The sequence below is a fragment of the Panonychus citri genome, unplaced genomic scaffold, assembly GCF_014898815.1.
Source record: "Panonychus citri isolate SS breed McGregor unplaced genomic scaffold, ASM1489881v1 Contig00129, whole genome shotgun sequence".
Lineage (NCBI taxonomy): Eukaryota > Metazoa > Arthropoda > Arachnida > Trombidiformes > Tetranychidae > Panonychus > Panonychus citri.
Genome location: NW_026515534.1, coordinates 118,246 through 140,120, shown reverse-complemented (window position 1 = coordinate 140,120; position 21,875 = coordinate 118,246). Strand labels below are relative to the sequence as shown.

The 21,875-nt window shown below is 29.7% G+C and overlaps 2 protein-coding genes across 2 annotated transcripts; both read right to left on the bottom strand.

Moving 5' to 3' along the window:
* Positions 1-719: 719 nt before the first annotated feature.
* On the bottom strand, positions 720-1,613 carry LOC128390862 (uncharacterized). The gene has a single exon (XM_053350635.1). It carries the CDS (start codon positions 1,377-1,379, stop codon positions 780-782), a length of 600 nt encoding a protein of 199 aa, XP_053206610.1. The 5' UTR covers positions 1,380-1,613; the 3' UTR covers positions 720-779.
* A 7,577-nt stretch (positions 1,614-9,190) lies between these two features.
* On the bottom strand, positions 9,191-21,473 carry LOC128390833 (uncharacterized). The gene is given in 5 exon segments (XM_053350606.1): positions 9,191-9,692; positions 9,695-10,759; positions 10,762-11,245; positions 11,341-12,158; positions 20,932-21,473. Coding segments are annotated over 5 exon segments (2,664 nt in total). The 5' UTR covers positions 20,993-21,473; the 3' UTR covers positions 9,191-9,456.
* Positions 21,474-21,875: the final 402 nt, after the last annotated feature.

Here is a 21,875-nt window from a genome sequence, read left to right as displayed (position 1 = left end):
TGTGTTATCTTGTTTTTGAATTATTTTTGACACAATTAATCAGATAATGGTGTTTTTGTTTTTGATGACCATCTTGAGGTCATTTCCGTCGGTAAGTGATGAAAATTTTAATATGATTAACATGGCTAATATTGAAATTATTTGGAAAAATTTATTAATTTTGTTATTAAATTGGGTAGATTAGTTACCTATTCTGATGGATTAAACTGATTTCTGTCAATACCTCACCATTGAAAATTTACCTTTTTTTCATAAAAGGTGAAAATCGGTTCTCATGGGATTTAGTGTTAAATGATTAGTTAATTAAGTTTTAGTTCTTTATAATCAATAAGCAAAATTAATCAAATTTTTCCTAAATAATTTCAATATTAGACCACATGTTAATCATATTAAAATTTTCAGGTCACTTTACCATAAAAAGTGACCTCAAAGAGAGTCATCAAAAACTTAGTAAAACAACAACAAAAATTTAATTGTAATTAATTGATTCTCCAGTATCAATAAATTATATCATTCGAAAGATAAATTTAAGCTTAAAATGGTATTAATTTATAATAGGAAATTTTTATCTCTAATACCTAATACTTAAAAAATCATCAATGGAAAATTAAAATTTTGAGGATACCTAATAATATTTACAATATGTAGATTAAATAATGCTAGATAATTATGATAAAAACGATTAGGAATTGAATTGAAAAATTATTTTCACTTTTAGATCTGATGAGATTTAATTTAAAATTAAACTCAAAAAAGTTCCAAATTTATTGCTGGTATAGCTATGGGTCATTTGGACCGTCAACTTGAAAGGCATTATCATAGTCAAAAAAATTTATTCGTGTTAGTCTGGTGAGAATCTCAAGTTCATCATCATCGAACTGTTTCGCTCTAGCCTGGATAAAACTATTTATATCAGTAAGAATAGTTCTTGGTTCATTCTTACATGTATATTTGGGACATTGTGAAGCAGGAATACATCGGTTTTCGTTATTAAATTTATAGCCATCCTTACATTCATAACCAGGAATACATTGATCTAAATTACAAGATTGGAGATTTGCTTTGCAAGTATTACAGGAATTTACACAATCAGTATAAGTCTTTTCGTCATCAAAAATTAAGATACCAAAAAGGATAATCAACACAATTAGTTGATTTTTGGTGATTTCCTTCTGTCCGATTGGGACTAAAACAGGTTGGTCATTCCTAACATGGCCATCACCGCAGTGACCATCAGGTTGGCATGAATCCTTAGCATCACAAACTGTATTGTTTAGAGCGTCAGCAATATTTTCCAGACCCTCAGTGTCCATATTGAAACCATTATCACAAGTGACGAAAGCCAGAAAAGTAATTGAAACAATTAATAAATATTGCATGATGACAAGTTTAATATTGGTTATTAACACTAGTAAAAATACAAAAGTAAATTCAAAGTTAAAGCTACATTTGATTATTGTTGATGAAAAGAGATTCAACACTAATCTACTTTCAAATCAAATTAACAATCAGGAAACGGAATTAGTTCATCAGTAGTTTGACTTGTTTGATATTCTCTCTGAAACAGTTGAACAATTAGATTATTTAGTTCGGATAATACATAGTATTATTCAATGTGACTCAAACTATCTGATTACTCAGTTTATTTAAATAATATAATATTTAAATTGATTCTGTTAGTCTAACTTTTATCAATTACGATTGTTTTGTGTTAATTACTTTATTTTATGTTGGATTGATTTTCGTGCAAACCTTTCGTGTCATAATAATAATGCCAACGGTTAACGAAAGATAAACTTTTCATAAATCAACAATTCTTGAGAATCACCATTCCATGATTCAACTGGTTCTATATATTAATACCCATGATGTATCATTGGTTGATACCAAGCTTTCTTTGTGGTAACGGTAAATGGCCTACACTTTTCACAACTTTTGACTTTTTGTTGTGTTTACAAAGATCTAATTTTGTTTAGCTTGATTAATCAATCGTAAGTTAATCGTTTGTCTTTTCTCTTAATAATAGTTTGATATCTATTGTAGCTTCTAAATAGTTGACCAAATATTGAGAATCCGAACCACACTCCAAGTATACTGCCCACGAATATAAGATATTCAGGTAATGAGAGAATCGGTACCGTTAGAAGATAAATTATCGGTTCAATTGGAGCTTGGAGAAATATGAACGATACTGATGACGATATTCCCTCATTGTAAATCTTAACGTTGGTCGAATATTTTGTTCTAGAGCATTCGGGGGACATCAACTTTCGATTACATCGCTCAACTGCTGAGTTACATAGATCACTTACTTTCGGTGATAAAAAATTTGAATGAATGAACTTAAGATCCTCTGGATATTGATTCCATTGAGCTACAACATCAGTCCAGAGAAATGGTTCCGATTCATTCAATGAAAATTCAACAAGACAGTTTTGTAGCATTTCAGTCTTTTCGTAGTGTAAACATCGAGTCTCATATGGATATTCAAGTGATCTCGAAATAGTCTTTGTAAAACGAATGTAAGAAACTTGATGTTTTTTCGACTCATAAATAGCATATTCGGTTATATCATTTTGAGGTGGGACATGTCTATCAGATATACGAATGCCGAACAATGAGTTTAGTTTATGCTTCAATATAGCGAAATATTTAACACCGACTGAGACAGAATTCGTACTCAAGGTAAGTGGTTGAGTTCCATTTCGACATGAAAGTCTAACAAGTAAAGCGAGGCCCATGAAATATCGATGAACTTTACAAACTTTCTTTTCGATCAGATCATAATGACTACTAAGCTTAAAGCTTAATATTTTCTCTGATGGATCATGAGTCAATTCTTGAACATCTTTTATCGTTATGAAAGGTAATAATGATGTCGAAGCGGCCACAGGAAAATTAACTAATGAGCTCTCACAGTTTGTCCCATTTGAATATTTACCAGAACTTTGCTTGAAAAATTGTGAGCAAACAATAGACATTTCAATTGGATGTCTGATCATCAATTCAGTTATATTAATAAACGATATGATTGGTAACATGAAATCGATATCAGGTAACTCGAAGGTAGTTCTATATTCATAAGCGACATCGTTTCGAACTTTAAATTTAACAAATTGTGCCGTAAGATGGTAGAGTTGACATAAACAACCGATCACACAAAACAATCTAATGATTAACGGAATTAATTGTCTCATAATTCAGTGAACTGATTCAATAAATCAAAGTGAATGTCACAATTTGAACACTTTCCATGTTGTGATAAGATCTCAGTTTTCAATTCGGTTATCGATTCAGTAGCTGATCTAGTCTTTAATTATTTAATTGAATTCATTAATCTAATTACAATAAAATGTCATTAATATACAGATTAAAATTCAACTAGAAAATATTGAAATAACATTTTCCATGAAATTTATTATTGAATTTCATTCAATTTTACACCGATTAACTATTCATTATTAAAGAGTCAAGTTAATGAAACTTTTTGTTTTGTAAGCAGAAATTTCCGAATCTGAACAATCAGCTTAATTATTAATAAATTATGAGAACTTGGAAGTGATATTTTTCTTCATATCGATTGCTAATTAATAAAATTGTATTCCAGTGGATTATTCATCGGTAATATTATTATATGGAATTACCGAATCTATTGATTGAGTTTATGGATGTCGATGGATTAAATTGATTCTTATTAATATCCATTCTTTGGAGATATGGATTAGTGGTGAAAATTTTGGTTCTCATATTTTTCCTTCGTAACTGCGAATTGACTTTAGTTTTGTTTAGATTTTTTCATTTTGGATAAACTTGAGAACATCGAACTGAGTTCCTTTCTGCAATCGATCGGAGATCGAGAATCCAAACCAAAGTCCTAAAACACTTCCAATATAAATAACATACTCGTCCAATCTAAATGCAGGATAAGCGGTAATATTGAGAATAGGATCGATTGCAGGAGCGATTTCAATAGTTTTCGGATAATTTTCATCGTTCGTGTTAAACTCATATAACTTAACTGGTTGATACGATACTGAGACACATTCGGGTGCTGTTATTGCGCTGTAACAATCATTCACAACACGGCTAATATACTCGTCACTATGTGAATGTGCGAATCCATAATGACCTGGGAGACGATTCCATTCATTTTGAACCAGACTATTCAGATAGGGTGGATTAGAATTCGTTGTATTCTTGGTGATACACTCTTGTAGAGCCTTGTTTTTATCGTAACGAAGACAATTGGTTTCATATGGTGATTCGAGGGATTGAACAATAGTTTTCACGTATTTTGTACAAGTAAAATCCAAATTAGTATCTATGTAAGAGAATTTGGAAACTATTGGGTACTTATCATGACTACTGAAACGAATACTTATATCAAAATCCAATTGAATGCTTATGAAAATATTATCGTATGTGATGAAATCGTTTTGTGGCTTTGCTACTATTTGTGTTCCATTAACACAAGAGATTCGCCATATAACTGAGTCAAAGCTGAAATAATATTTATTTTCACATGGTATATTCTTATAATCAGAGTGTTTAATAAAAAGGTCAGATTTGAATTTCTCACCAAGATGATCGAGACTTTGTTCAACATCTTTCACTGTAAGAAAGTCCCAAGTTTTATCGTCATAAGAGGCAAGATCGCAAATATTATCGATTGTAGCATTTTCATCTTTATACGAGTCGAATAACGATGAAAATATATCGTGTTTGTGATTGATACACAGTTGAGTTCTGTTAATTGCAGACTCCAAAGGTATTCTTATGTCGATAGCTGGTAGTTCAGTAGTTTTCGGATATTCGAAAGTTGCATCACTTCGAACTTTATAACTAAGATATTCACTTGTTAACATGTAGATTTGGATGGTACAACCGAGTAAACATACAAATTGGGACATAATAGATCGCTTAATAACGATCTTCATAGTTATAATAGAGGAAGTAGACCATCAATAGTAATAAAAATTATGAACATCGCAAATTATTATCCAATAGTTAAATTTCTGCAATAAATGTAATAAAATCTATAATAATATACTAATGTATTAATTTGAAATATTGAGAAAAATGAGCCAAATATTTAATAATTAATCAAGGAAAGTGAAAAGAAAGATAAATTATTGATAATTTTCCAGCATTTGAAACTTGTCATTAATTGTTATTGTTGTGAGGAACTTCAATGTAAATTTTTTCTCTTTTTCTTTCTTTTAAGAATATTAGTAATACACTCCAAGTCACAATAATTGCAATTAAGGTAATTTTCGATAAAATTTCGCAAAAATTAGATGAGATTATCATGTTAATTTGTTGATTATTCGTAAATGAATACATGTATCAAATGTGAAATGAAATGAAAATAGCGAAGGGTATTGTCTGAAATTTTCAAACGCAAATTAATGATTGAGACAAAAACATATCAACGTTAACCATTTCAATTGAATTGCTATTCCAAAGTATTTCCTTCTGCCGAAATAACATTAATGACCTGATCGGGAACTGATTTTTTCAAGCAGTTTTGTATATTCCAATTGATAAAATCGAGTGATTGTAACTATTAATTCAAAGATATTTAGATTTAATTGAGTTTGCATTTATTTTGACGTTGAGCGTATTAACATTATGGTTTATGAGAGTTTATCAATAAACATAGTCAATCAATTGCTACTATCACCATAAAATTAAACTACAGCCTTGTTCTTATTGTTGAGTTTTATTTATTTATTTGAATTACAACCATTGTGTTGGGTACATGTAGGTATTGGGAAAATAGAGTGATTTTAAGGATTAAAAGAAATTTATTCGAGTCGTATTACTAAGATATTTAAGTTGACGATCATCGAGATTTTTCCTTGCATTAGCCTGAATAAAATCATTTATACCATCAAAAATATTTCTTTCATTCTGAGAGCTGTTCCCTGGACACTGTGATTCATGAATACATTGGTATTTGTTATTCAATCTATAACCTGGCTTACAGTCATAACCACGACTACAGACAAGAAAATTACAAGAACTACCTATTGCTTTGCAAGTATTACAGGGATTTACGCAATCAGTATAAATCTTATTATCAAAAGTTAAGATGCCGAAAAGGATAATCAACACAATTAGTTGATCTTTGTTGATTTCTTTCTCTCCGATTGGGACTACAACAGGTTGGTCTTCGTCATTCCTATCATGGTAATCGTTAGAGTCACCATTAGGTGTAAATGTCTCCTCAAATACATCGGGAACGTCCTCTATATCGTCGCCTGGATCATCAATGTCCATTTTGAAACCATTATCACAAATTACGAAAGCCAGAAGAGTAATTGAAACAATTAATAAATATTTCATGATGACAAGTTTAATATTGGTTATTAACACTAGTAAAAATACAAAGGTGAATTCAAAGTTAAACCTTCATTTGATTATTGTTGATGAAAAAAGATTCAACACTAATCTACTTTTAAATAAAATTAACAATCAGGAAACGGAATTAGTTCATCATGAGTTTGACTTGTTTGATATTCTCTCTGAAACAGTTGAACAATTAGATTATTTAGTTCGGATAATACATAGTATTATTCAATGTGACTCAAACTATCTGATTACTCAGTGTATTTAAATAGTAGTATATTTAAATTCTAATTTACTGACACTTTTGTCAATTAAGATTGTTTTTTCTCTCAATCGAAATAGAATTTAAATAACTCTGAATAATTACCATAGTATCGTTATAATATTCCAAGAACATTCGTGATTATCATTTTCGCAGTAGCCGTAAGAACCTTGGACATAAACATTTAAACATGTTCGAGTTTAACTGTTTTCATTTATACGAAAAGTTAGCATTTGAAGTATCTTCTTTGATCGAGTATCACAATCGACTAATTGTCAGGAAAATGATGACAATTTACAATTTCTTATTTACTCATAGATGATCTGATATGCTAAATATCATGAATTCTGAGTTTTAATATTTAGAAAAAATTGATTCTCTTCAATATGGTTAAGCTTGAGATTAATAAATCTCATCTTTTGATGATGGGCATGGGCCTTAATCAAGAAACTAAACTTGATTGACTTTTGATTAACAATCAACTTGAACGGAAAGTTTGAGCTTTTCAAACAATATTGATCAGTTGATTGTGTTGTGATAAGATCTCAGTTTTCAATTCGGTTATCGATTCAGTAGGTGATCTAGTCTTTAATTATTTAATTGAATTCATTCAATTTACACCGATTAACTATTCATTATTGAAGAGTCAAGTTAATGAAACTTTTTGTTTTGCAGAAATTTCCAAATCTCAACAACAGGTTGGTCTGGGTCATTCCTATCATGGTCATCGTTAGAGTCACCATCAGGTGTGAATGTCTCCTCATAATGTTTGAGAACGTCAACTATATCGTCCCTTGGACCATCAATGTCCCTTTCAAAATCATTATCACAAGTTACGAAAGCCAGAAGAGTAATTGAAACAATTAATAAATATTTCATGATGACAAGTTTAATATCGGTTAATAACACTAGTAAAAATATGAAGTTTTATTTGATTATTGTTGACGAAAAAAAACATCCAACACTAATTCACTTTTAAATACAATTAACAATCAGGAAAAGGAATTAGTTCCTCATGAGATTGACTTGTTTGATATTGCCTCTGGAACAGTTGAACAATTAGATTATTTAGTTCGGATACTACATACAAGTTTGTAATATTATTCAATGTGACTCAAAATATCTGATTACTCAGTGTATTTAAATTCTGTTTTACTGACACTTTTGTCAATTATAATTGTTTTTTCTCTCAGTTGAAACAGAATTTAAATAACTCTCAATAATTACAATAATATCGTTATAATATTCCAAGAACATTCGTGATTATCATTTTCGCAGTAGCCGTAAGAACCTTGGACATAAACATTTAAACATGTTCGAGTTTAACTGTTTTCATTGATGCGAATAGTTAGCATTTGAAGAATCTTCTTTAATCGAGTATCACACTCGACTAATTGTCAGGAAAATGATGACAATTTACAATTTCTTATTTACTCATAGATGATCTGATATGCTAAATATCATGAATTCTGAGTTTTAATATTTAGAAAAAATTGATTCTCTTCAATTTGGTTAAGCTTGAGATTAATAAATCTCATCTTTTGATGATGGGCATGGGCCTTAATCAAGAAACTAAACTTGATTGACTTTTGATTAACAATCAACTTGAACGGAAAGTTTGAGCTTTTCAAACAATATTGATCAGTTGATTGTGTTTTCTTACCTTTTAAACAATTAAGCTTTTGTTTACATCAAAGTGAAAACAAACCCATTTGAAGGAAAGTTGTGATTCATGTTGATTAACATGGATTTGATTGGAATTAACAACAATAATAACAATTAAAAACAACAGTTAGGTCATGATTTAGGTTTAGCCAAATCTTTTCAAGTCTTTTCGTGGGAGTTAAACAGGCAAACCCGTCTGAGAACATCATTAAATTTAATTGTGAACAATCAATCTGATGGACAAGTTATAATACAATTTATCAGAATAATAATAATACAATCAAACCTTTTGATTAATCTGTTTCAAGGGTTCAGTTCAATTGACAATGGACAATTAACTTTAATTGTAACATCAACTTTGAATACTTACCCAACACTTGGTTCATTGTGAATCAGTTAATTACTTACGTTCAGATCAAATTAAGATTAAATCAATTTTCTGTTTCATCCTCCAATTCAAGGTACTTAATTTATCATCATCATCATTGTTTTCATGTTAATTGTTTCATTTTTTTCAAAGTAATTTATTTGTTCAACAATTTATGAACTTACTCATCTAATATTATGATCGTATCTATCTTGAGGTCTTGATTGTTGTAACAATTAACCTTTAAAACGATGACAATAACATGTTTAGTAGTAACAATTAAATGATTACTGTGTAGGATGTTTAATTCATTTGGATATTAATTGTTTTGGATATTTAACTTTTCTTTTTATAATCAACAATTAATGACTACTAATTACTAACCAATTGTCTACCTGAATTAATATTAACCTTGAAACTGATTACAATTAACTTGTAGCCTTATTTTTTATGTCTACAATTAACTAATCATAATTATTATGTAAGATTATTAATTTTTTGACTGATTACTTTGGTGTTGAATTAATTGTTTGGAGGTAAAAGTGTTAACAAAAAAAGTTATTTACAGTTTATTGATTATAACAAATCAGTTTCTTAAAAGGAAGAATTGAAAAATTAAAATTAACAACATTGATTCCAATCAGCAATTAGTTAGGAGGCGAAAATCAGCTGATTACAATTCAACATTTAACTGCCTTTTGTTGATTAATTGTAGTTGATTCGTGTTGAATGACACAAATGATGAGATTGTCCAAGGTTTGATTGACAATCTATTGAGTGATTAACTGATTAAATAGTCTTAATTGTTGATTTAACCATAGAATGGGTTAAATGCTGGACCAAGTGACGGCTGGACAATCACTGTGGTTGTTGTTGTTATTGTTGTTGGATAGACACTCGTTGATGTTACTGTCCGATATTTGGTACTGAAAGCGTTGTATTTAAGTGTGTATATTTTAGATTGGGTTGAGGTGGCATCGGTAACTGTGGTGTAGGTTTGGGTCACTGTTGATGCAGGTTGAAGTTGTTGACCGAAACGACCAAAGCCAATTGATTAAGATTGTTGGCTAATTGTTGTTGTTGTTGTTGTTGTTGATTCTGTGATTGAGCTTGTTGTAATTGTTGCTGGGATTGAATTTGATTGCCAAGGAAATTATTTCCATTGAAATTTGGTTGTTGTAAGTTATAGCCTTGGAATCCACCGAGATTACCTGGTAAATTGGGTTGAATTGATGCTCGAAGTGAGGGTGCATTGGGTTGAAGTAATTGGGTGGCCAAAAGTCGTTGGAATTGTTGAGCTTGAGCAGCGGCTAAAACGTCAACTGTATTTAATCGAGGTGTAACTTGGGTTGTGATTGTTGTAATTGTTTTATCGATTGTACTTGCTGGTTCGGTGATGGTTCGAGTTCGAGTTGCACGACCATCATAGAAACTTAGTACCTTTGTGTTGTAAACAGTTTCGTGAAGAACCACCTCAGTTGGTCGGGTGATTGTCTCAAATTGTGGCTGTTCAGCTGGACTACCTTGTTGATTGTGATAATTTTGTAGTCCAAGGTACATGGCGGCCAAAGCGGGATTACGAAGAGCAGCTCCGACAACCAATGGATTGGAAAGATCGAAAGGTGGAAGATTTTGACCTAAAGGTGAATTGAAACCATTGTGACCAAAACCAGTTGATGGGTCAAGAGTCTGAAGACCAGCGGCTGATAAAAGAGCCGAAGTTGGTTTACCATTGATCAGTGCACCATCTTCGGGTGATGTGGTCAATTCAATTGAACCTCCAAGTAGTGAAGGTTCAAGATTCTGTTCAGATGTTTCCAGTCCATCAAGTATGGCGGTTCCATTGGCCATCTCAGCGGAAGCGGTAGCCAATAGAGCGGTATCGCCATAGGGCATTGTCTTATATGCGGTGATCAATTTACGAATGACAAAACTTTCGGTAATCGTATGATTTGCCGAAGTGTTTCCATCATAAACGGGTACAACTGTCGTTCGGGAAACATGTTCTGTCAATGAGTAAGTGCGACTTAAAACAATAGGCGGTGTCTCTAAACCGCCAGTAACTTCATTACCATTTAGTGGAAGAGGTTCAGTTGGTTCAATTAATCCACCTCGTCACCTGCGAGTAACAATCGAGCTGAAGGATGAATTGGTTCATCAACTGTTGTCACTAAAGTAACGGTATCAACCTTGATTGGTGACCCATTAAGATGATGTGTAATCTCACTAGTAACCGTTTGAACTTGTTTCAAAGGAGCGGAAGGTTCAATTTGTCCGTTAAGTGGATCTGATTGTTCAAATAATGGAGGTGCATATGATCCTGGTGAACTCTCAGAATTACCATGATCAGAACCAAGAGTTTGTGGGTCTCCATCACGAATTTCATCCTCACGGGAAGCGGGTGAAGGTGTAACGGGTTTCTCTTCATTTCTTGATCGACGATAACTACTATTTAGATTAGTACCTGATCGACCGATACCAAGACGTTTTTGGAACCGTTGGTTGATCTCTTTTGCTGCTTCCTCTTCAACTTTTTCCCTAGAAGTTGGTGAGGCTGTTGACGAAACGGCAACTTTGACCTTAAAACGATTCAAACGAACCTTAAGAATAGTGTAAAGGGATTTAAAGGGATTAGTAATTTGACAATTTCGATTGTGAAGATTTTTGTTTTCTAAGTGATTAATGGTTAACTTACTCGAGGATTTTCACGAGGAGTGTAGGTTAATCTTGTTCCGATTCGAGTAGGTCGACGAAGTTTCGTTTTTTCTTTCGCTTGATCTGCAGAATTATTTCCGCCTTCCGATTCCTTGGATTCTTCTTCTTTTTTGGATGATTCAAGTACTTTGATTGGCCTTACACGTCGAACATTTTCACTTGTTGATTCAGATTTAAGTGAATCTCGACTTGGCCGTGGTCGAGCTGATGGGATGATACTTATTGGTGCCGAAGGTTTTATCTCTGCAGGTCGAGTTGACGATGGTACTGGTTCATAAGCACTTTTAATATGTGATGTGCTCTTTAAAATTTGAGCATATTTACCATTGATATAAGTTCCAATTACTTTAGTCTCATGGATTGTCGTGGCTCCGTTAAGAATTACAGTTCCACCCAGAACTGTTACCAATCCTGTCGGATATTGAGCACCAGAATTAACTGGTTCACTTGATAATCCATCATTTGAAGAGGGTGATAAAGGTACGGGTGTTGGCTTTGATTCAAATGAACGTGAGCTCGCTGATGTTGGCCTAATATCAATTTGAGGTGGACTTGAGGTGACAGCGATTTTACTTGGTTGAATGGAGGGTGGACTGGTTGAGCTTATTTCCGAGGGTCCACCAGTGGCTGCAGCAGAAGCGGGTGTGAATACAATTACCGTTCCGTCAACGGTGGTACGGAAATTGAGGAAACCTCGAACCGTTACCGTGGGCAAAGCGGTTTCCGATGTGAAACTTTCAGCGACCAAGGCAGCGGCCACGGGAAGCACTGGATGGACATAAGCTGATTGGCAGTTTACTAATTGTCAAGAAAAGAGAAGAAAAAAAAATCAATTAATTGGAATCAATTATTATTTAAATTGCTATTAAAAGTATCAAATCATCACCGTCATGAAAAAGTTAATTCAATGACAATCAAGTGTCATTAACAATCAATCATCAATTTTGTTTGTTTCTGCCTGGAGCACTTTACACTTTAAATTGTTATTAATAAATTGCGAATCAATTATCATCAAGACAATTATCACTTATTACAAAATCATTAATCATTTTCATAACCAATACAATCGATACAATCAATAGTTTGATAATTTGGCTGTTTTTTAATTGTTTTGATTTGTTTACATGATTAATCAAACCAATTGAAATGTTTCAAGTGAAAGTGATTTAACCTTATCATTAAGTTATCAATAATAAACGATAAACAATTTGAATGCAATTAAGAAAAGTTTTTTTTTCTTCAACAGCAACAAGTTAATTGTGACTATTGATTACATTAAGATTTGATTGATCGTGACCATTTAGTAAATAACATTTAAATTTTCATCTTATATTCAATGAACACTTTTTACCAAAACTAAATTAACATTAATCACGACACACAATTGGACACAATCAGTGTATACAAAATAATAATAACAATACAAATCGGAACACCGAATGAGTTAGTTAAACAATGATAACAATTTAACAATTTGATTGTGATTTAAGATGATAATTAATATGTTTTGGCTTCCAGGTCAATGGAAAAATTGATTTGATTGTCCAAGATAATAAACTAAATTATCAGGGTATTGATTGTGTCATTTAATCATCACCAAGAAAACTATAATCAGGGAAACATAATATGAAATGATAATTGTTATCATTAAATTTCAATCAATTGATTTGTTAATATTGATCAGAAACTCAACTATTAATTTGATTCAACTACATGATGAAGGTAAGAGTTAATTGTTTCCAATATATATATTGATTGAGTTGCCCAAAAGTGTTAGGAGATTAACAGTATTGCCGTTGATTGTTGATAACAATTTAATCAAGAGTTGACCCAATTCCGTTGGCTATCTAATTATTATCATCTAAATGATTAAATAATTTCATCATGATGATTAATCTGAAAGTTTGTTTTTCTCACCAAAACTTTTTTCTTAATTGTAACTCTTAATGATAATAATTACAAGGAACCTCAAACTTTAATATTTGATTGTAATCAATTGTGAGAAATTTACTAAATTTACTTGGTGATTAAATTTAACTATTCTTTGATCACTGTAGTAATTAAAAGATTAGGGAAAACACAATTAAATCAATGAAAAATGAACTTGACTTCAAGACGATTCAATTGTATTACTAAGAACAACAATTAACAAGTCAATTGTTGTCGTTGATGCAATTAAAGTAATTATTTGATTAAATCAACTCAAGGGTCCAAACAATCAACAGATTATGATTATAACAATTAAAATGGTAAACAGATAAACAATTAGACTGGCTGGAAATAATTAATCAACAATTTATGATGATCGGTGATTTTGATTAACTTTAATCAGCTTATGGCATCCAAATAATTAAAAAAATCAATAGTCAAAAGCTAAAGTAATTAAGATTAGGGATTAAACAATTTCTTAATACAATCAATTATATTGATATAATTTTATTGTTAATCTACTGATTAACTGGTTGTTGTTTATTCAATTAAGTGTGTAATCTGATTAACCGGGTTAGATAATTAAAATTGGATTAAATTGATTAAAATCTAATCCTGATTCTCGTGTGAAAAGTTAAAGGCTTAAGGCTTTTCTTACAATTAAAACTTTGATTTATTTAATAGCTGAGAAATTAACTGATTGTGATTAAGAAACAATCAGTCAACAATTCACAGGATTTAAATCACTTTACAAGTTGATTAGACTGGATTATAATTTTAAATTGCTAATCCACAATGATCATTGAAATTTATCTCTAATTGTTCATTGAATCATTTGATGATTTAATAATGAATTAAATAACAATTTAATTACCTAATGATTGAGAGTGAGAGAGAGAGAGTAGTTTCCTTAATTGTGATTAACTTTATGGATTTAATATCCTTCAATTGATATTAAATTGATTCGGAAGGAAGAGTTAATTATTTTCCTTTATGATTAATGAATTGATTATCCTTCAGATGACATTGATTCATCTTGATTAAGATAATAGTAATCACCACAAAGATTAATAATGTTTAAATTAACTGTAATTAATTCACATGAGGTTCAATATAAATTGATTAACATCACAAGGTAAACAATTAACTGCGATGAGTTAGAAATTGATTTGATTGAAAACAATTAAAAAATTGTGAATAGATTTCAGTTTATAATCAATGTACAATTTATGTGTATAAATCATTAATCACTACCCCAAAGGACAATTTAATTCATTTATTGACAATTAAAAATAAATTAACATGAAACATTGATGATGATTAACTTTTTAAATTGTTACAATCAAGGATTAAATTGTAATAAAAGGTGATTATGAGTCTTACTGGTTTTAAGGAAAAGTTGGCAATTATTTAGGCCAAGATGAAGATTAACAATTTAATTTGATTGTTACATCTTAATCATGATATTGTTTAATGATCAGAGAAAACATTGATTAACCTTCAACAAGAATTAAATCATTTGATTAGTTGATTATTGATCGAATGTAGATTAACTAATTGTTGATTCTTTCGTTTCTTTTTTTTCACCTATCAATTTCATCTTTTAATAGTGATTCTAATGACCCCAATTTAGATTTTACAATTAGCCTTAAATTATCAAAATTAATCCTTGACATAATTATTAGCAAATTAGCTTAACAATTAAAGTTAATTGTTGTTATCGTTATGGAGATGAAAAAAATATCTATTTGAGTTTGATTGTTATTAGATTAAACATTTTTGATTTTCCTTTCTGATTAGTTACATAGATTTGATTGTGATTAAGTAAATGAATCCAATCAACAGATCGTAACTTTTCAATTTGATTTGAATTTAGATACGACTATTTGATTAGTAAATTGTTCTTCAACAATTAAGATTAATTCAACAATTACCTAAATTGTTAATTCTTTAGGTCAAGTGGTTGACGAATCACTTTCTCTCTATATGTAATTCAAATGTTAATCAACGTTTTTTTAATTATGATTAACGAAACTTTTGTCTCATCTCATAAAACAATTTAGTTATTTCTCAACAATTGATTAATTGTTATGGTCAAACGGAAGTTTATTACCATCACTATAACAATTAACTTAGAACCATTGAAATTAACGATTCTCATTCTCATCTAAATTGACAATTTTTTTTAATTGTTCATTAAAAGTTCAAGTTGATTCAATTCAATTAACGACACAGTTAAAAAGAAATGTTTTGAACTGAATAATCAACAGGTAATCAAGTTAATTGTGATTTACTTAACAGCCTAGTTGCATGTTTTGTGAGCAAATTTACAAATCAATTTGCTAATTGTGATTAAAATTAGTAAATCGGTAATTAAATTAGTGTTAAATATGGATCTCCACTAGCGATTAGCTAAATGTAGTTTGTAAAAGTTAATTCATCACGATTATTAAACGTGATTAATTCTGATTGTTATAACTGGAAACCGTTTAAATTGTTAGTTAAATCATCACTTTCAATTGTTTACCTTTTGTTTACATATGATAATAATAAACAATAACTTTCACTTTAAATTACTGACAATTTATAAATAATTTATAAATTGTTACGTGATTGCTGTTTGTATAATAAGTGATCAATTGTTATCAACATTGAAATTAATCAACATTCAATTTGATTAGCTAATTATAATCAAATTTGTCCTTATTTTAATCGTCAATATATAAACTTAACAATTGTTGTTGTTGAAATAACAACTAAATCAGTTCCGGGAGTTAACAATCAATTGAAAAGTATCAAATTGATCAAGTTTAACAATCAACTTAATTAGAAAAGTCAATGAATTAAATATCAAGGATAAAAGTTCAATTGTCGGTAATTAGTTAACTTTAATGTATCATCATCATCATCATCATCATCACAATTAAATCTGTCAAATTGTTGATTTGATGAAGATTATAATTAAAGGGACATTTAAGGTCGTCATTTGATTTAGAGGTTAGCAAATTATGATTATCATTTGTTAGCAATTAACAGTAAGTTACTTGATCAAGTGATGATCAAAGTGAAATTACTTAACCCTGAAGGTGTTTTAGTTAATAAAGTTAATCAATTTAACATGATTTTGATTGATGTATGATTAATAACCAGACAATTATAATAATAATCTTAATCCGGTTGACCATTAAAAGTTGTTACCTCTTCCGGCCATTTATTAAATCATATTCATCATTTTCATTAAAAGGAAACAACTTCGATTCAATTTACTTTATAATTTGATTATTTTATCATATTAATTAAATCATATCAATGTCACTTTGATTGTCAACAATTAGTGATCAGAGATTAACTCGTAGAGAGACAAAAAAGTAAATGTAAATTAAGTTAATTTGATCACTAAAATGCTGACCTTTTGACACTTGCCCTTTGATTTTGTAATCGCAATTAATTAGTAAATCACTAATCCAATATCAGGGAATTAACTTGTTGATCGAAATTGATTAATCCTCCATCTTTTAATTATTATTAGTTGAATTGGATTAGATAATAATCGTTATTAATCAGTTAATTGAAGAGAACTATTAAAAAGCAAATGATTAACTACTAAATTATTCAACAATCAATTTTTACTGATCAAAATTTTCCTCTTAATTGTTCATTAGATTTAAATATTAATAGATTAATGTTCGTGATTAAGCTAAATATGTAACTTTAATCATCTGTTATCAGAATTAACAATTAACAATTTAATTAACGTTGAAAGAAAAACTACAATTAAATTTAATTTAGTTGATTAGTTTCTTCTACTTACCTGACAAACCTTGTTAATACATATTCTAACCTTGATTGTTTGTAAATTGTTATCAATTTAACTTTAATAATATAACAATACCACTAATCATCACTAATATTTAAACAATTTAAGTCGATTAAGTTTCCAAGTTTGGTTTTTGTAGTAAATTGTTTTATTGGAAAAACTTTGATTAGCTGGTTAATCATTACAACAATTTACTAATATTAATATTAGATAAAAGGAAAAGTGTTAAAAATGTAAACAATTAGCCTATCCCAGGTTAAGGTGTGTTTAATCAAATTTCATTGATTGTTAATCATGATTCATGAATTAGTTTTTAAATAACAATTAACTCTAAGTTATATCATTGATTAACCTCAATTACAATGATCCGAGGACATTGTAAATTGAACAATTAGAAAGTTTTATGTAAATTAATGAGAGCTAATTGTGAACTTAATTGTTGTATCAACCTTGATAATGATATAAATTTAAATTTTTTGAAGAAAAAGTAAATCAGTTCAGAAAAAAAATGGAAAATTATTAATCTATTAATTGATGTGAAAGTTAATTCAGTTCATGATTTCAACGATCAATAGTTATTCTCAATTCATGATAACCTTTATAAGTTTGAAAACTATCAATCAACTTTTGATCTGATCGATTTCAAATTGTCTAATTACAGTTAATCTGATTAATAAATTGTCATTGATTAACCAGAAATTGATGTAAATCAATTTGATTAGAGGTAACTATTAATATATTCAATAAGTGAAAGTTATCTTAATATTATTAATAAAGCAGAATGTCAAGTGAAAGTTTAGTTGCTCAGTTCATTGATCTGGTTAATCGTGATTAATTTAAGTGATTATAATATGCGAACAGAAAAGTATTTAAATTGTTGGAAAAAAAATCGCGGAAAATCGGCCTTGAACATAATCGGTGCACCGAAGTCCAAAGTTAATGCAGATGAAGTTTAAAGAAACAAAAAGAAACGATAATTAAGTTAATCCATTCAAGTAGAAAGCGTGTTAACGTTACAAGTATCTAATCGAGTGTCGTTGTCAACGAAAGTTCAATTTCGTTAACACGTTACGACGACGACATTAATAATAAAACGGTAATAATAATGAAAAGGTTGGATTATTTTACCTTCATCACCATACCTGTTGATACAGTTTTTCAATCTGATGACACAGAAAATGAATGAAGAAAAAAAGTTTTCCTTCTTGTCTTTTAAAGTTGATTAACTTTTTTCTCTCTCTCCAGGTAAACAAATAGGACAACAATTAAAACTATTCCGTTGATTAAGATAATCATCTTAATGATGAGATATAAAGTTTTCATTATCTAATCCATTCATTTTCTGTGGGTCAATTTGATTTAATTAAATTGTTCTCAGCGACAACTCTTTCGAAACAAACTTTTCACACTAATCGTAATCGAATTAATCTTTTAGATCATAAATTTTGACCTAATCGATTGAGAATTTAATTTAATTAACTAATCACGGTAAACCACCATGGTGCCAACGCTGTTGAAGCTTGTATATTATGCTAAATGATGGACAGTTATGGCCTTAAATGACCTTTGATTTTCGATTCTTTCGACTTTGTAATTGCGTTAGAACTTTTTTGTTTTTCTGTTCAACTTTCGATTCTTTTTGTTCAGTTTTTTGTTCTCAAACCTTTTTTTTTCATGTTCAATGAGATGAGTGTATGTGTGAGTGTGTTGATTAACAATTAACCTCCAACTGATCAAACGGAAATCGATACAATTTATTAAATGGGCCAATTAATTATCTCTATTGGCTGTGAGTTCAATTATCTTGAATGATTTACAATTTAAATAACTTTTTGGGTAAACAAAAAGCTGATTTCTGATTAGTTAAACTGGTTTTCTTTCTGTATCTAAATACGAAAAGTATAATTAAGTAACTAATTGAGTCAACAATTAAGAGACTTAATCAAGAGCACTTTTTTGTCAAGAGATTAGGTCAACTAAATCCGTTTTATTCATTATCTTGATTAAGATAAATCTCAATCTATCGGAAAATTAAGTTCTAAATTATTCACTACGAAATTTGAGAAAAGTTTAAATTGTTCATTATCGTCTACTAATCAGCTCAAATAAATTGTTGATTTAGTTTAAAGTAAAACCCAATTGCTATCCAATGAAAAACAATAATGAAATCTAATTTATGATCATGTAAATGTTATATTAACCGGTTAATTGTTTCAGAGTCACAATTATCCATCTATTGAAACAATCAAACCTTTTTCAAAGTGATTAAAATGGGTAAGGTTCTAGTATCACAATTTAATCAACTAATCAAGTCTGTTTAAACATGATAATCATTGGGTGTGGATCCGGAAACATTAAGATGAAGATTAAGTCTATTAATAAGACAATTAATTTGATAATATAAAAAGCAGTAAATTTGAAACAATTAAAGATTATTATTACAATTAAGATCATCTACCTTTTGAAATCATTGTGATTAATTTAGAGAGAGAGAGAAAGTTAATCAACTTTATGATTGAACAGTAATTAACTAGATACTGATCGTGATTATTTTGATATCTATTATTTTACATGAAAAAGTTAATTGTGTTGATCACTGAGTAAATTGTTGATCATTACTTTAATTTTGATGTTAATTGTTGAAAAAGCAACAATAAAATAAATGAAAAAACTAAATCACTAATCATGTTTCAAGTTGATTAATCAAACGTTTCCAAACAAATGATTTTGAAGTGAATCCATTTGATCAACAAATAGATCAGGAAATAATTAAGAGGATTAAAATTAAATGCTAATATAAAAAACATCAGTAATCAACATGCAGATCAATCAACAGACAATTAAATCAAATAAAACAAACATGTATTAGTATTTTAATTGTTTATTACAATTAAAATAATGAATGGCAAGTTTGATTTGATTGAATGACAAGTGAAAGTGTTGAAAAATTGGATTAATTGAATCGGATTGAAGCTCATTTATTTGGTGATTGAATAAATTAATGAGATAATAGATTAAGACAATTGTGGTCAAGTTTGATGTCAAGAGGTAATTGAGTGTAAATCAATTGGGAGAAATACTGAAAGCTGTCAATCAAATCTTTAATCAATCGATAATCTAAATCGTTAATCACATTTAACACGTAAACTTGTAAATTGTAATCGTGGAAATCATTTAATCTGGTAACACCAAGGTGATTACAGTCTCGAATCATATAATGTTCACTAACAACATGTAGATGTATCGTAAACGATATAAGGTAAATCGAAAGTCGAACAGCAAAAAAAAACAAAGTTAACGAAAAGAAAAAACAACCGGAAGAAAGATCATATATCGATAGCATCTTAATAGAACTTGAGACAACGACGAGGACATAATCATTATCGATAATTAATTTTACTATCAATCAATTGACCGGAACTTTATCGATCAACAAATATCGAGGATAATAAATGTAGTAAGACAAATTATAGTGGATTAAAAGGAGATTATTGGAGAGATGAAAAAAGGGATAAAGAGACTAATCGAGCGGATTAGAACGGGAAAAGTTCTAATGTTGTGACAAAGTTTTTAATTCGCTTCCTTAACTCATCTTCAACACTTTGTCGTCATGTTGCTCAATCATCTAATCATCAATTTAATGGTTCAACTGATTGTTACCATGATAAAAATAAGCTCACTGATTAAGGTAATTTTGAAATATGATGTGATTAAGATGAGATTATGATTATTATTATTGTCATATTTTACAATCTAAATTAAGGATTCAATTGTATGGATTATGATTGGTGATGATTTGAATTATTAATATGATTGGAAACTCACTTGATGATGATGAGAGGATACAGGTAATGATTAAAGTAGAGATTAAATTTGATAATTTCATGATGATTTGTAGTTGGTTTTGTTTTGGCAGGAATTAAGAATCACAATTAAGTCAATGACACATTACGTCCTAATCTGATTAATTATTTGATGATTAAAATCACTTTAATTGCTGTTTATGTAACAATATCTCACGTTTTTAACTCAACACTTTACAATCACAATAACGAGTAACCATTGGTGGAAATTATTGGTGATTGTTGATAATTAACTTGACGATTGTTTGTAAACATGATATATAAGTTCTGATAGAATGAAACAATTTGTAAACTTTTCCGGGTTTCGATGAGTTGATAAAATCAAAATGAGAGAGAGAGAGAGAGAGAGAAAAAATCACCATCAAACGACAACGAAAAATTGAAAAAGTTCTGACGACGATTAGAGTTGCTACTCGAACAAATGAAAAAAAAAGACAAACGGCTTTTGACTAACTAATGTGTTGATTGAATCGACTACAAAAAAAAGTTGAGACAACGTGCTGATCCAACTTGTTGGTGCTCACTTTGGTTGTTTGGCTCACTCTTTACGCTATTTTGGTTTCATGTTGCTCCGATTGAAGATCGAAGCGCCATCTCAATGGTGTCTAAAGCGAACACGATTTATAAATGTAACCAAAACGTTAGACCGGTTCTAATGGTAACTAATTATTTATTAGCAACTTTTGTTTACATATAAGAGAAAAAGTTTCTTACAATTATCATCGTTAATCGTGGTTTTTATTATTGATTTTAGAAATTACTGTTTCTCCCTAATCAATTTACTTTTACATTTCGATTCTGAAAATTGTTCTAAATTCAAGTTCTTTTCGGCGAATTATCCTGCTAACTTTAGATTAACCGAGAAACTATTCTTACCTTTTTCAGTTCTTTATTCATTTGTCTGTA